The 13,662-nt window shown below is 35.9% G+C and overlaps 1 protein-coding gene across 2 annotated transcripts in view; it reads right to left on the reverse strand.

Annotated features, from left to right (window-relative positions):
- Nucleotides 1-2,229: 2,229 nt before the first annotated feature.
- The window catches only part of LOC110672763 (DExH-box ATP-dependent RNA helicase DExH3), a 36,553-nt gene continuing 25,120 nt past the window's right edge, over nt 2,230-13,662 (reverse strand). For both annotated transcript variants that reach the window (XM_058144110.1, XM_058144109.1), the window contains exons 18-20: nt 4,602-4,754; nt 4,404-4,514; nt 2,230-3,205 (exon numbers count right to left, since the gene is read on the reverse strand). In XM_058144110.1, coding sequence (XP_058000093.1) covers nt 2,735-3,205; nt 4,404-4,514; nt 4,602-4,754 — 735 coding nt within the window. In that variant the 3' untranslated portion in view covers nt 2,230-2,734. The remainder of the gene's footprint in view (nt 3,206-4,403; nt 4,515-4,601; nt 4,755-13,662) is intronic.

Genomic DNA, 13,662 nt, shown 5'->3' on the forward strand with positions numbered 1-13,662 from the left:
AAATTTCTGTAATTTAATTGTTTGTAAAACACTATAATAAAGTTAAATTAACCTTGAAAACATTTAATTTGAAATGGGAGACATATTCTGTAGATTTGTTCATTAAAATTTTGTTCTCATTTGTTCTTATACTTCCCTTTATTGATGAAATGACTATGATACTTTGATAATAAAGGTAGTGGTGGGGTGAGGATGGTTATGGTGGTAGTGGTGGTAGTGATGAAATTAATGGTGAATTAAAATTTTTTTTCTAGGTTAATAATATAAATATTATAAAAAGATATTTTTATAATTGTGCTCCACGAGATCTAATACTCTAAAAAGAGGTCAACATATAATTTTTAACTTTATTAAAAAAATGTAATAATTAAATTTATTAATAGTCAATTTAACAAATAAAGATATAATAAATAAAGATATCAATTTTTTTAAAATAAAAATAGAGTTCAATTAATTTTTTATTATAAAAATATATTTTTCATTAAAAAAGAGAGGTTTAATACTTAAATTTAAGATAGGTAAATATATAAAAACACATAAATACATGAAAATAACTTTTAAAAAATAAGGTCAATTGACCCTACTTACAGCAGTGCATTGCCACTGGATGGAATGGTTATTGTATACTCCACATAGTTTCTAGCTGGTGATGGGATGGTTCTTCAGAAAAAAATTGATTTTTTTTTTTATGTATTGAGAAGACTTTTATTTGGAATAGGACTTGGTATTTGAGATAGGATTTCTATTTTGGAGAAATTCAATTAAAGTGGGATTTATAATCCCTAATAATTTTGAAATAGTACTGTATCACTAATTTTGATATTGTGCATAACATGCGAGTTGATATTAATTGTAATTTATTTGGTTGGGATCGTAATAGAAAATATGTTGTAATTAAAAATGCAGTGTAAAGAATATTTGAGGGTATGTATCTTTGATAAAATATTTTTTTTTGTCTTAATGTTATTTTATTATTATTATTTTTTTTTTATAGTTCTTGTGTTGAATTTTGAAATCAATTTCTTTGATATATGCTAAAGTTTTATAAAGTGTGAAAATGCCACAAGTTTACCTAAAGTGATTAAAGAGTCAACAAATATTTTTGGCATGAAAATTGATGAGGCAACCGATAAACTCAACTAAGCATTTGAAAATGTTGAAGCTAGTGAAAAGAGATTGATGATTAATAATGCATTAACTTCAAGTTTCCAGGAAGTGAAAATCTAGCTTATTTGATTACCATAATTTTTATAACTTCTCAGAAAGTTGAGGAGCCAATTTCCTTTTCCCACAGGAAGCAACTTCCTGAAATTAACCTAAGGAAGTTAAAAGATAAAAATTCTTTCCTCCAACTTTACCCTCCTCTTGCTTTTTCTCTATTGCAATGTGTTTGGATTTATAAAAAAATAAAATGATATTATTTTTCTTTTTATATGCATTCACATAAAGAAAAAAAGTAATTAAATTAAATTCAAGAATTTTCATTATATTTTTTATAAATTTTTTTTTATTATATTTTGTTTACTATTATGTGAGTTAATTGGCAAATGAAATATACTCTATTGAATGAAACATTTCAAATATTATACATATATTTGAAGTATAGATATTTATGTCATTTTTATTGTCACATTCCATTAATACACTTTTAATTCTCATTAATTTAATATACCAACTAAATAAATTCAAAACATATTTATTAGGACATAACTTTTTTAAAGTTTATTTCTCAAAAAATTTCTTGAAAATAAGTCATTTTGAACTAAACAATGCCTTACCAATCTCTTTTGTCATCATCGAGAATTGTAAAAAAAAAAAAATATAATAAATAAAATAAAATCATCTGTCGAGGGCACCAAACGACTTGTCTTGTATCTTCACCTTATTCTTACAAAATAATCCCCTTAATATCAATCTCCTACGACAAGTATACAACTACAGAATTAGAGAGGAAAAAAAAGGGAACTGTCCAGAAGAAAGAGTTGATAGAGTTTGCGATTGTTTCTCCACAACGAAAATATTTTGAGTTAAATTTATTTAGTCATTCTGTTTGATCATTTACTTTCAGTAAAATTACTATTTGTAATATAGTTGCTAAAAAAAATCCCAATTAATTTTTAATTTATTAGGTTGTTTATTTTCTTTATTATTTTGATAATCAAAGACTGTTTTCCAATTTTCTTATAGAAAAATTAAATAAAATCAATAAAAATTAATTTTTTTAATACATGAAAACAACAATTGAATTTTCTTTTATTCAAACGCATACCGTTCAAGGACAAGGTCTAATGTATGGAAACATTATTGAATCAACTACCAATTAAATTACTTAGAACCCACTTGTTCATCCAAATTTTGCTATCAACTGCCTCTCAATATCAAAACTTGCTAATATCCTTAAAATTTTACAGCCTTTACTGGAGTAATATCTATAGCAGTGAGGTTCGGAGTTTGAACCCAATGGGAACAAGTAAACAAAAATTTTTTTCTCTTTCCTGATGTATACTTCTTGCACTGGCCCTGTATCACTGATGCCTTGGCAGAAAACCATAGCATCCATGAATAACTTAGTAATCTAATGAGAATGCTTACCCTATAACCAATATCGCTGGCCTGTAGTGCACAAACAGTGAAATTTTAACACCAAATGGCAGAAATCTGTCCCAAGAATTATGTATTTTCTTATCGGTTGCCATGTAGCCATCGAGAAAGTAGCGCACAGCAGAACTAATCGTCAACCAGAGCGACGCTTTGATCTCCGGCGTTTCCCCAGAAGTTTTAACATATTGTCTGTGACATCGGGTGGGGAATTGTCGTGCTCATCTTGATTGTTCTCAGAGGTGTGAGTCAACCAGGCCAGTGCTTCTATAGCAGCATCCCTCTCTGCCAGTTGTTTGTTTTTCTTTGGTTTACCCACAAATTGCATTCCCTTGAATTCAACCAGTGCCCTAAACTCATTTGTCTTGAGGTGTTTTGTTTTGTATTTTGGAGGGGAGTGCCCAGCTCTCATCAAAAGAGTTTGTAGCAAGCTTTTAGGATTTGTTCCATCTTTCGTAAATCCACTGTTTTCCCTAGACTCCTTAGGCTTCTTGCTTTCACGTCCAAAGACGAACCTTCCTTCACATTGATCTCCTGAAACCAGCTCTTGAACAGAAAGCAAGAGGTATTTCCCTTCCTTGTGAATGTCGAGGGTAGGATCTTGAAGCTGCATCATTCCAAGGCCCCATCACACAATGGAACAGATATTTAATAAAATAGGAAAAAAACCTCAAACTTTACAGACATACTAAACCAATATACCAAACAATGGACCTGTTGAACAGAAAAATCATGCAATGGAAATGAAAATACAAGAACTCAACAATCAGTCAAGTATTTAGTCAAGAAATACCAGTAGAAATCAGATCTTTAAATCAGTGTGAGGTCATTATCTAAGTAGATCTTGGCTAGGCTTTTGATTTTAGCCCAATTCTAAAAGCTGGGGAAATAAACAATATATATATATATATATATATATATATATATGGACACTTCCCCTACAAGGATCATAGTATCACACACGAGTAGACACAATTTTCATGTTCTTTCAGCTATCTAATTGTCATAACAATAGTTTATTCTATGGTTACTTGGTTTAAAACAAAGTAGAATTACTTTGTTACAGAAAATGAGGCGATTTAACAGAATTTTATAATTTATCTAATTAAATTTTTGTAAAATGATTTTTTTTTCCGTGAAGTGGTCAATTATGAAAAATTTATTAACTTAACAAAAAAAATAAAATTTCTTCAACATCTTAAATCATCATATTTTTTCACATCATCTTAAATTTTAATTAAAATAATAAATGTTAAATGTAAAATGCTAGATAAGTATACCTTATTTAATTTTATTTATAATATTTTTTAACATTATTAAAAAAATATTATATATATATATTCTTTTACGTGAAGAAATTTTATTTTTTCCATTAAGTTAATAAATTTTTTATAATTAACTAATTTACAGAAAAAACCATCATTCTACAAAAATTTAATGAAATGAATTGTAAAATTTCATTAAATCACCTTATTTTTTGTAACAAAGTAATTTTACTTTATTTTAAACCAAGTAACCATAGAACACACCCATTATGATAAGATCTAATTTCATACGAAAAGTTTGATATTTTCAAGCTATTTGTACTATTTGTATAATGACCCTCATAGCTTGTGAACAAGAACTCATGAAAAAATGAATCAGAAATGAAATGAAATATATTAAGAAAATCTTTGCTTTCAACGCTTCCATTTACTTCTCTCATTAGCGTGAGTTCCCTTCATCACAAACTGCATAAGTATAGCCACTTTCCCGAAAGCACATATATAAACTTCCCTGTTAAGAAAACATCTTTTCTAACTCACCTTCTCTTGAATCAGCTTATCAAATTCTTCCTTAAGCTTCAAATAGCACTCTGCCAAACTAGGATCCATGAAGAAATCAATATACCCATCTAACATTTTCAGATGGCCAGCCTGCAAATGGCAAAATTTAATGATTTTTAATCCATTAAATTCAAAAGAATTAAAACCATCATAAATATTTGTCAATATAGTAATCACCTGCACACCACAACTAAGAGCACCACCAAAAAGGATCAATATTGAATCAGATACACCAGTGGAATCGCGAATGAAAACTGTATTGACCTTAACTTTTTCACCAAAGACCAGCCATGGGTAAGGAATAGTCTGATAGCGCGCATTCACAGAATTCTGAGGCAGAATCATGGTCAGTACCAAACTATATTAGCATCACATGGAATTGCTCATAAGTAATGATAATAAGCCAAAAATATTGGATAACACACACACACACACACACACACACACACACACACAAGCATACATACACATGGCGGATGGATGGATGCATTTATGCAATAAATATCATCCATACCATTTCTTCACGAAATAGGATTTATTCTCTTTCATGTGAGTCGAGCAGCATAAAATTTTGCAACAGAGAAACTTCAAATTGTTTCTTGGAAATAAGGGAAGGAGTAAACTATTTGAAACAACCAATGACATAGTCCAAAACAATTTGATGCGGGAAAAGAGAGAAAAACAAGAAGAGAAGGAAAAGCCAAAGAAAGAAGGAAAATATACCTAGGGAAAGCAAATTGAAAAAAAGAGGAGAAGAAAAGAATCAGAAGAGATCGCAAATAATACTCTCAATTATCCACAACAAAGCAGAAGTCTTCCCCAAAAATATTGACCCATGTACAACACCAAGATAAAGTAACATATTAATCCCTAAATTAAAAAAAAATACAAATAAAAACATCTCTGAAAATATATCCTAATTAATAGGAATACTCAATAAGAAATTCAAATATTAGATATTCAAATAATTCTCAAATATGAAAAATTCTACATCTTGGATTGTTCTATCAATCTCTTCCATTGGAGAAACTCAACCTAAGTTTTGAAGGGTCATAAAGAGCATTAATTGTTTGGTTCCATTCCATGGACTTGATTCTTTCCTTTGTTGGCAGTGGTTGGTAAGGATGACAATATAATATGTTTTTTTTCAACAGCACCACTAAATTTATTTGGAATGAAATCAGTTGCTATTCTTTTCCCATAGAGTCCAATTATATCATAATGTTTGAGACTTTTGGTTGGACAAGTAAGAAAGCTCAAACTGGTACGTATTCTCAGGTGGTGGAGGGAAAAGGAAGGACAAAAAGGGAATGGCAGGTACACTCTAGAAGGATCAAGGAAGATCAAGAAAAGGGAATGACAACTACTGCAAAACAGAATGCTTAACAGAATGAGGGCATTGTGGGGAAAATATGAAAAGGGTGTATCAAGCATGTAAGGGCAGGGAAAATCTATATATAGGGTAGTAGTAGAATAAGAAAAAGGCATGTTGAGTTGTTATTATCTTTTGGTATAGCTTGGTGGGCAGAATTCTCTGCTGGGGAAAGTCTTTCTTGTATTAAGATTATTTCCATTAATACAATCACTCCATTCTCTGTCTCAGTTCTTTTGTTTTTCTTTTGATATTCAGTCCTTGCTCTCATTTTTGGTCCAAACTGCCGTTAGAATGCCCAATACCAGGATGGATACCTACCGGGATGGATATCAAATTTGACACAATAGAGAGGATTGTCTCTACTTTGGAGGATGGTTTTGTCAAACTTCATACTGATAATGAGCAACTTCACTCTAAACTCTCTGCCATTGAGGACCTATCGCTCGCAGGAAAACAGTGTTCACTAGTGGGGATGCTACTAACCCCACCACGCCAGCACCGGAATCATCTGTAGAAGCTTCAACCTGTCGTCCTACGGACGTTCCATCTCTCAACCAACCCTTCATTATGGCATTGATCCGTTGGGTTGGCTCACTCGGGCTGAGCAATTTTTTGAGTTAAATGGGACTCGCCAGGAGCAAAAGATTAACCTTGCCATCATCTGTATCGGAGGTAATGCGCTACATTGGTTACGCCAACGCACTGCTACGCTCACTTGGGAACAATTTTCTACGGAGTTGCTAAATCGGTATGGTTCCGATGCCATTACCAGCCCTTTTGAGCGCTTAGCAGCCATCAAACAAACTAGCTCTATGGCTGAATATATTGATGATTTTGTTGCTCAGGCAGCGCAAGTTCCTCAACTCTCTGATCCACATTACTTGGGGTATGTTTTTTGAATGGTCTTCGTGAGGATCTTCGTGTTCATCTGAGGAGTCACGAAATCAATGACCTATCTCGAACTATGACGTTAGCTCGCGAAGTGGAGAGTGAGTTATAGCTGTTGTCTGGGTCTCCATGGGTTTCCCTCCTACTAGGAAGCTCTCTGAGTCTATTGGGTTCGTGTCTAAAAATTATTCAAACTCATCTAAGAGTTATCTAGCTTCATCTTCCTCGGCCCACCCCACTACTCAGCCAAGACCTAAAGACAAACCTCCAAAACCCATGCTTCGACCATCTTCTTCCTCTTCAGCGTCTTCTTCGTCTCCAATGACAACTACTCCTAGCAAGACTCGCAGCTTCCATCAATACTCTAACTAGGAGTTGCAGGACCTCCATGCTAAGGGTCTTTGCTTCAGATGTAACCTTCCCTATTCTCCTTTGCACCAGTGCCCTAACAAGTCTTTTCGACTAATTATTGTAGGGGAAGATGAGGAACTTGGGGATAAAATTGAATTAAATGTTGCAGAAGTCTCTCACCCTCCTCCTACTTCACTGGAAGTCATTGACAGCCATTTTGGCCAGATGTATTTACCTTTATTCTCAATTGGGGGAATCAGCCACCCCAAAACTACTAAGTTAAAGGATACTATGGCCAATCATCCTGTCATTCTGATGGTGGATAGTGGAGTTAGTCATTGCTTTGTCTCTGAAATTTTGGTTAACACTCTCAACCTTCAACCAATTGCTACCACTCTTTTTCTGGTCTGACTGGGAGACAACCGCTGTGAATCTTCCTTAGGTCTGTGTTGTACCCTCTCCATTGATTTGGGCAATTTTTCTATTTCTCCCGATTGTTATGTGTTTTCTCTTGGAGGGGTTGATATTATTTTGGGAATTTCTTGCTTGGAAACGTTGGGCGAGGTATGTGTAAATTGGCAAAAATTATCCATGTCCTTTTCTCACGAGGGACATTTGATCACTATTACTGGTGACCCTTCCCTAGTTCATTCTTTGGTCACTTTGAATTCTTTGGTGAAAATGGCGGATTTGGATTATGGGGTTCTGCTTTTGGATTGTGCTTCTCTGCGATCAGATTCGATGGATTCTTCCTTGTGTCTTTCTTCAATTCAATCTACTCAACTTCATGGGTTATTGGCAAATTATTCTTCTGTGTTTTCAGAACCTGTCTCATTGCCTCCGTCTCGTGCAACTGATCATGGCATTCCTTTGACAGCCAGAACAAGTCCTATTTTGGTTAAGCCATATCAATATGGCCACCACCAGAAAGATGAGATTGAGCGGTTGGTATTTGAAATGTTGGTTGCTGGACTTATTAGGCCAAGCATCAATTCCTTCATTAGCCCAGTGCTCTTGGTTCACAAAAAGGATGGCAGTTGGTGGTTCTGTGTGGATTACCGCCAATTAAATAAAGCAACGGTTCCCAACAACTATCCTATTCTAGTCACTCAAGAGCTGTTGGATGAGTTACATGGAGCAACCTATTTCTCAAAGATTGACCTTCGTTCAGGGTATCACCAAATTCGGGTTAGGATCATGATATTCTTAAAACAGCTTTTCACACCACTACGGACATTATGAATTCATTGTCATACCGTTCGGCCTAACTAATGCTCCAGCTACTTTTCAAGTCACCATAAATGATCTTTTTTGGTCTTTTCTAAGATGCTTTGTCTTGATTTTCTTCGATGACATTCTAGTATACAGCAGCACTTGTTCTGACCCTTTATAGCATCTAGAAGTTGTCCTCCAAACCCTCCAACGACAACTATTCCATGCCAACAAGAAAAAGTGCTATTTCGGTCATCAATCTATTAAGTATCTGGGTCATATAATTTCCCGGGATGGTGTTTCAATGGATCTGCGTAAAATCTCAGCGATGGTTCAATGGCCTATTCCACAAACTATTAAAGGTGTTCAGGGATCTCTTGATTTAACGAGCTATTATCGCCGGTTCATTAAAGGTTATGGGCAAGATTGCCCAGCCATTAACAACCCTACTAACAAAGACGCTCAATTTGATTTTTGTTGGAACAAACTAGCACATATTGCTTTTGAACAATTGAAAACAATTATTATTTCAGCACCTCTTTTAGTGATGCCCAACTTCCAACAACAATTTGAAATTGAGTGTGATGCTTCAGGGAACAACATTGGAGCAACTCTAATACAATAATTGCTTATTTCAGCCAGGCTCTCTCTCCCCTTGTACGCTATCATCTTCCGCATATGAAAAAGAATTAATGGCTTTAGTTTTGGAAATTCACCATTGGAGACCATATTTAGTGGGCCACAAGTTTCTTGTGAAAACCAACCAACACAGCTTGAAGCACATTCTTGACCAGTATATAGTCACTCAAACGCAACAATGCTGGAATTCCAAGCTGTTACGTTACCATTTTGAAGTTCAATATAAGCCCAAAAGAACCAATTCTGCTGCCGATGCTTTGTCTTGTCAGGAAGATGAAGCCGAGTTACAATTCGCTGCTCTTAGCCAACCTACTTGGATTGATTTGAAGGAATTATCAGCTGCTGTCCAACAAGATCCTGATCTTCATTCCATTTTAGACGCTTTATGCCAAGATGCAAACTCTCGGCCTCCATATATTCTTTAATACAGCAGTACCTTTTTTACAAAGGCCGCCTAGTTATTCCAGCTCAATCACCATGGGTGCAGCATCTCATCTCTGAATTTCATTCTACTCCCGCTGGGGACATTCCGGTGCATTTCGAACATATAGGAGGCTTATCGTAGGCCTTTATTGGCGTGATATGATGCGCTTTGTTCAACAATTTGTTGCTTCTTGCCTGGTATATGCCGATATGAGACACTTTCCCCAGCAGGGCTTCTTCAACCTTTGCCTATACCACATCAGGTTTGGGAAGATCTTTCTTTGGATTTCATTACTAGGCTGCCTAAAAATCATGGTGTTGATTGCATATTAGTAGTTGCGGATCGCCTTTCAAAATATGGCCATTTCCTTCCTCTACGCCACCTTTTACTGCTCAAAGCGTGGCTGATCTCTGTCCGTGAAATTATTAAGTTACATGGTATTCCTAACTCTACTGTGAGTGATCGTGATCCTATTTTTATTAGCCATTTTTGGATTGAGATTCTCAGGTTAATGGGTACTCAATTACAGATGAGTTCTGCATACCATCCTCAAACGGATGGTCAAACTGAAGTGTTAAATCGAAGTGTGGAGCAATAAGCAGCCAAAGAGTTGGACTAAATGGTTGCATTGGGCTGAGCAGTGGTATAACACCAGTTTTCATGGTGCAGCTAAATGCAGTCCCTTTCAGATTGTCTATGGCAGGCCTCTGCCTTCAATCATACTGTACTTGCCCAGTGAAACAAGGGTGGAAGCCATAGAAATGCTCTATTTGATCGAAATGAGATCCTTAAGCAGCTCAAGTATAATTTGCAACAAGCCCAGAATGCCATGGTCCAGCAAGCCAAAAAGAAAAGGCGAGACTTCAAATTTCAAACCGGTGACAAGGTTTTCCTCAAGCTATGGCCATATAGGCAACATAACATCCATTCTCGCATCAATCTGAAGTTAAGCTGTTAAATTCTGTTATGGAAAGTCAATCACTATATTATTTCTCTGTATATTCTGTATTCGGTATTCCTATTCAGGATTTCTTATTTAGGATTTCTTCCTAATTAGTAGAACACAATTATAGGAATCAACTGTATATATAACAATGTACAGATTAATTGAAATCAAGGAGAATCATCTCTTTCTACTTGGTATCAAAGCAGGTCATCTATATAGGGTGACTATTTGTTCTCACCACCCAACTCAGGAGAGACCTTGGCCGCCGACTGGCCGTCTTCTCTGATCCAGTGGCCGAAATCCAAGCACGTGAGGCTCACGCGCCTAACTCAGGTTCTTGCAGTTTCTTCACTCGCCGTCGCGTTGAGGCGCATCCGCCGGCTGTTTCGATTCCGATCAGCATCGCAGGCGTTGTCTCAACCCTCTCATTCCACCGTGTGCTGTTGCCTAATCCAGTACACCATTAAAGGACTTCTGAGATTTGGCTCTCAGATCCTATTTCGGTATTTGCTTGATTTATGAGTTTGGGTTATTTTGCGGCCGTAAGCACTTTGGATTAGCGTTTTGGTTAGTTTTCTTTGTCTCAACAAATGGCAGACAATAAGAATGGTATTTTTGATATGATTCCTGTGATGACTAAGATCACGAAAAACAAACTTAATGGTTCGAATTACCTGGAGTGGAGTAAGACTGTTAGGATCTATTTGCGTAGCATTGATAAGGATAATTACCTTACTAAAGACCCACCTAATGATGATACACGGCAAATTTGGCTAAGGGAGGATGCTCGGTTATTTTTGCAGCTTCGGAACTCGATTCACAGGGAGGTAATTAGTTTAATTAATCACTGTGAGTTTGTTAAGGAATTGATGGATTACTTAGATTTTCCGTATTCTGGTAAAGAGAATATCTCTCGTATTTATGATGTTTGCAAGGCATTCTACCGTGCTGAGAAAGATGATAAGTCTCTTACGGCTTATTTTATGGATTTTAAACGGGTATATGAGGAACTTAATGTATTGTTGCCTTTTAGTTCTGATGTGAAAGTTCAGCAGGCCCAACGGAAGCAACTGGCTGTTATGAGTTTTCTTGCAGGCCTTCCTTCAGAGTATGAGACTGTTAAATCTCAGATTCTCTCCAGTTCTGAGATTTCTTCTTTGCATGAAACGTTCACACGGGTCCTTCGTACAGAGAGTACTCAATCTTCACAGCCTGCCAATAGTGCTCATATTAGTCGTAATCCAAATGGACAACAGGGTAACAAAAGAAGAAGTAGAGGAGAAATTACAGGCAACAGAGGTAATCAACGTAATGGGGAGGCTAGTTCTAATCAGGACTCAAGAGGAATCATTTGTTATTATTGCCATGAGCTTGTCCATACAAAATATAATTGTCCGCAACTTCAGAGGAAAAATCAGCGATCACAGGTGGCAAATATGACAGCAGAGGATTCTACAGTATCTTCCTCTGAGAAAACTGTTTTGGCATCTGCAGAGGATTTTGCACAGTTTTCCCAGTATCAGGCATCTCTAAAGCCTACCAGTTCCCCTGTCACTGCGATCGCTGAGTCAGGTAAATTCACTACATGCCTTGTGTCTTCCTCATCCAAATAGATTATTGATTCTGGTGCAATAGATCACATAACAGGTAATTCTAGTCTTCTATCTACTTTTCAGTCTAATCTCACTTCCTCTACTGTTAGTTTAGCTGATGGTTCTATTTCTTGTATCATGGGTTCTGGAACTGCGAACCTAACTTCGTCAATTTCTTTATCATCTGTTTTCTGTCTACCAAAATTCTCTTTTAATCTACTTTCTGTTAGTAAACTTACTCGTACCTTAAATTGTTCTGTTTCCTTTTTTCCTGACCAGTGTTTGTTTCAGGATCTTACGACGAAGCAGATTATTTGTAGAGGACGTGAGTCAGGTGGTCTCTATATTCTGGAAAATCATGTACCGCAGTCGCTTGTTTGCTCCAGTACCTTAACACCTCTTGAAGCTCATTGTAGATTGGGCAATCTTTCTTTGTCTACCATGAAGAAGCTGTGTCTTTAGTTTCAGTCTTTATCAGTACTAGAATGTGAGTCGTGTCAGTTTGCAAAATATCATCGTTTGCCTTCTATGTCTAGAGTCAATAAACGGGCTTCATCACCTTTTGAGTTAGTACATTCTGATGTTTGGAGTCCTTGTTCTGTTACTTCTAAAACTGAATTTCGTTATTTTGTTACTTTTGTTGATGATTACTCTCGTGTTACCTGGTTATATTTAATGAAGAATCGTTCTGAGTTGTTTTCTATCTTTTGTGCTTTTTGTAATGAAATTAAAACTCAATTTAATATTTCTGTACGTATATTAAGAAGTGACAATGCCAAAAAATATTTTTCAGCACAATTTTAGTTTTATATGACACAAAATGGCATTCTTCATCAGTCTTCCTGTGTTGATACCCCATCCCAAAATGGCGTGGCCGAAAAAAAAAATCAGCATCTTCTTGAGGCAATTCGTGCTCTTCTTTTTTATATGAAAGTTCCAGAACACTTTTGGGCGAATGCAGTTTCTACGACATGTTTTTTGATCAATCGTATGCCGTCTTCTGTCCTTAATGGGGATATTCCTTATACTGCTTTGTTTCATACAAAATCTTTATTCCCTGTTGAACCCCATATTTTTTGTTGTACTTGTTTTGTGCGTGATGTTCGTCCACAGGTTACTAAATTGAATTCAAAGTCTCTCAAATGCATCTTCCTTGGATACTCTCGGCTCCAAAAAGGGTACCGCTATTTCTCTCCTACTCTTAATCGTTATCTTGTTTCTACAGATGTCACATTTTTTTAGTCCACTCCATTCTTTCCTCAATCATCTGTGTATGAGAGTCAGGAGGAGGAGGATGATCTCTTAATATATACTGTCTAACCAATGTCTAGTCCTCTCCCAAAGCCTGTTCCTTCTGTCTCTAGACCTACTCGACCTCCCGTTGTTCATATTTATTCAAGAAGATTGGAGATTCCTGACTCAGATTCTCCACCAGCTACTTCGTTGGGAGATCCTGTACCTCATACTGATCATGATTCTGACCTAGACTTACCCATTGCTCTTCGTAAAGGTAAGCGTTCATGCACTTACCCTATCTCTTCTTTTGTTTCTTATAATCAATTGTCTTCTTGTTCTCGGTATTTTGTTACTTCTTTATACTCTGTTCCTATCTCTAATACTGTTGGTGAGGCACTGTCTCATCCTAGCTGGTGTGCTGCTATGAAAGAGGAAATGGAGGCTTTAGATGCTAATAGTACATGAAAACTGTTGCCTTTACCCACTGGTAAGAAAGCTATTGATTGCAAATGGGTATTTACAGTAAAGGTAAATTCTGATGGTTCTATGGCTAGGTTAAAAGTACGCCTTGTGGT

This window comes from Hevea brasiliensis, chromosome 3, assembly GCF_030052815.1.
Source record: "Hevea brasiliensis isolate MT/VB/25A 57/8 chromosome 3, ASM3005281v1, whole genome shotgun sequence".
Taxonomy (NCBI): domain Eukaryota; kingdom Viridiplantae; phylum Streptophyta; class Magnoliopsida; order Malpighiales; family Euphorbiaceae; genus Hevea; species Hevea brasiliensis.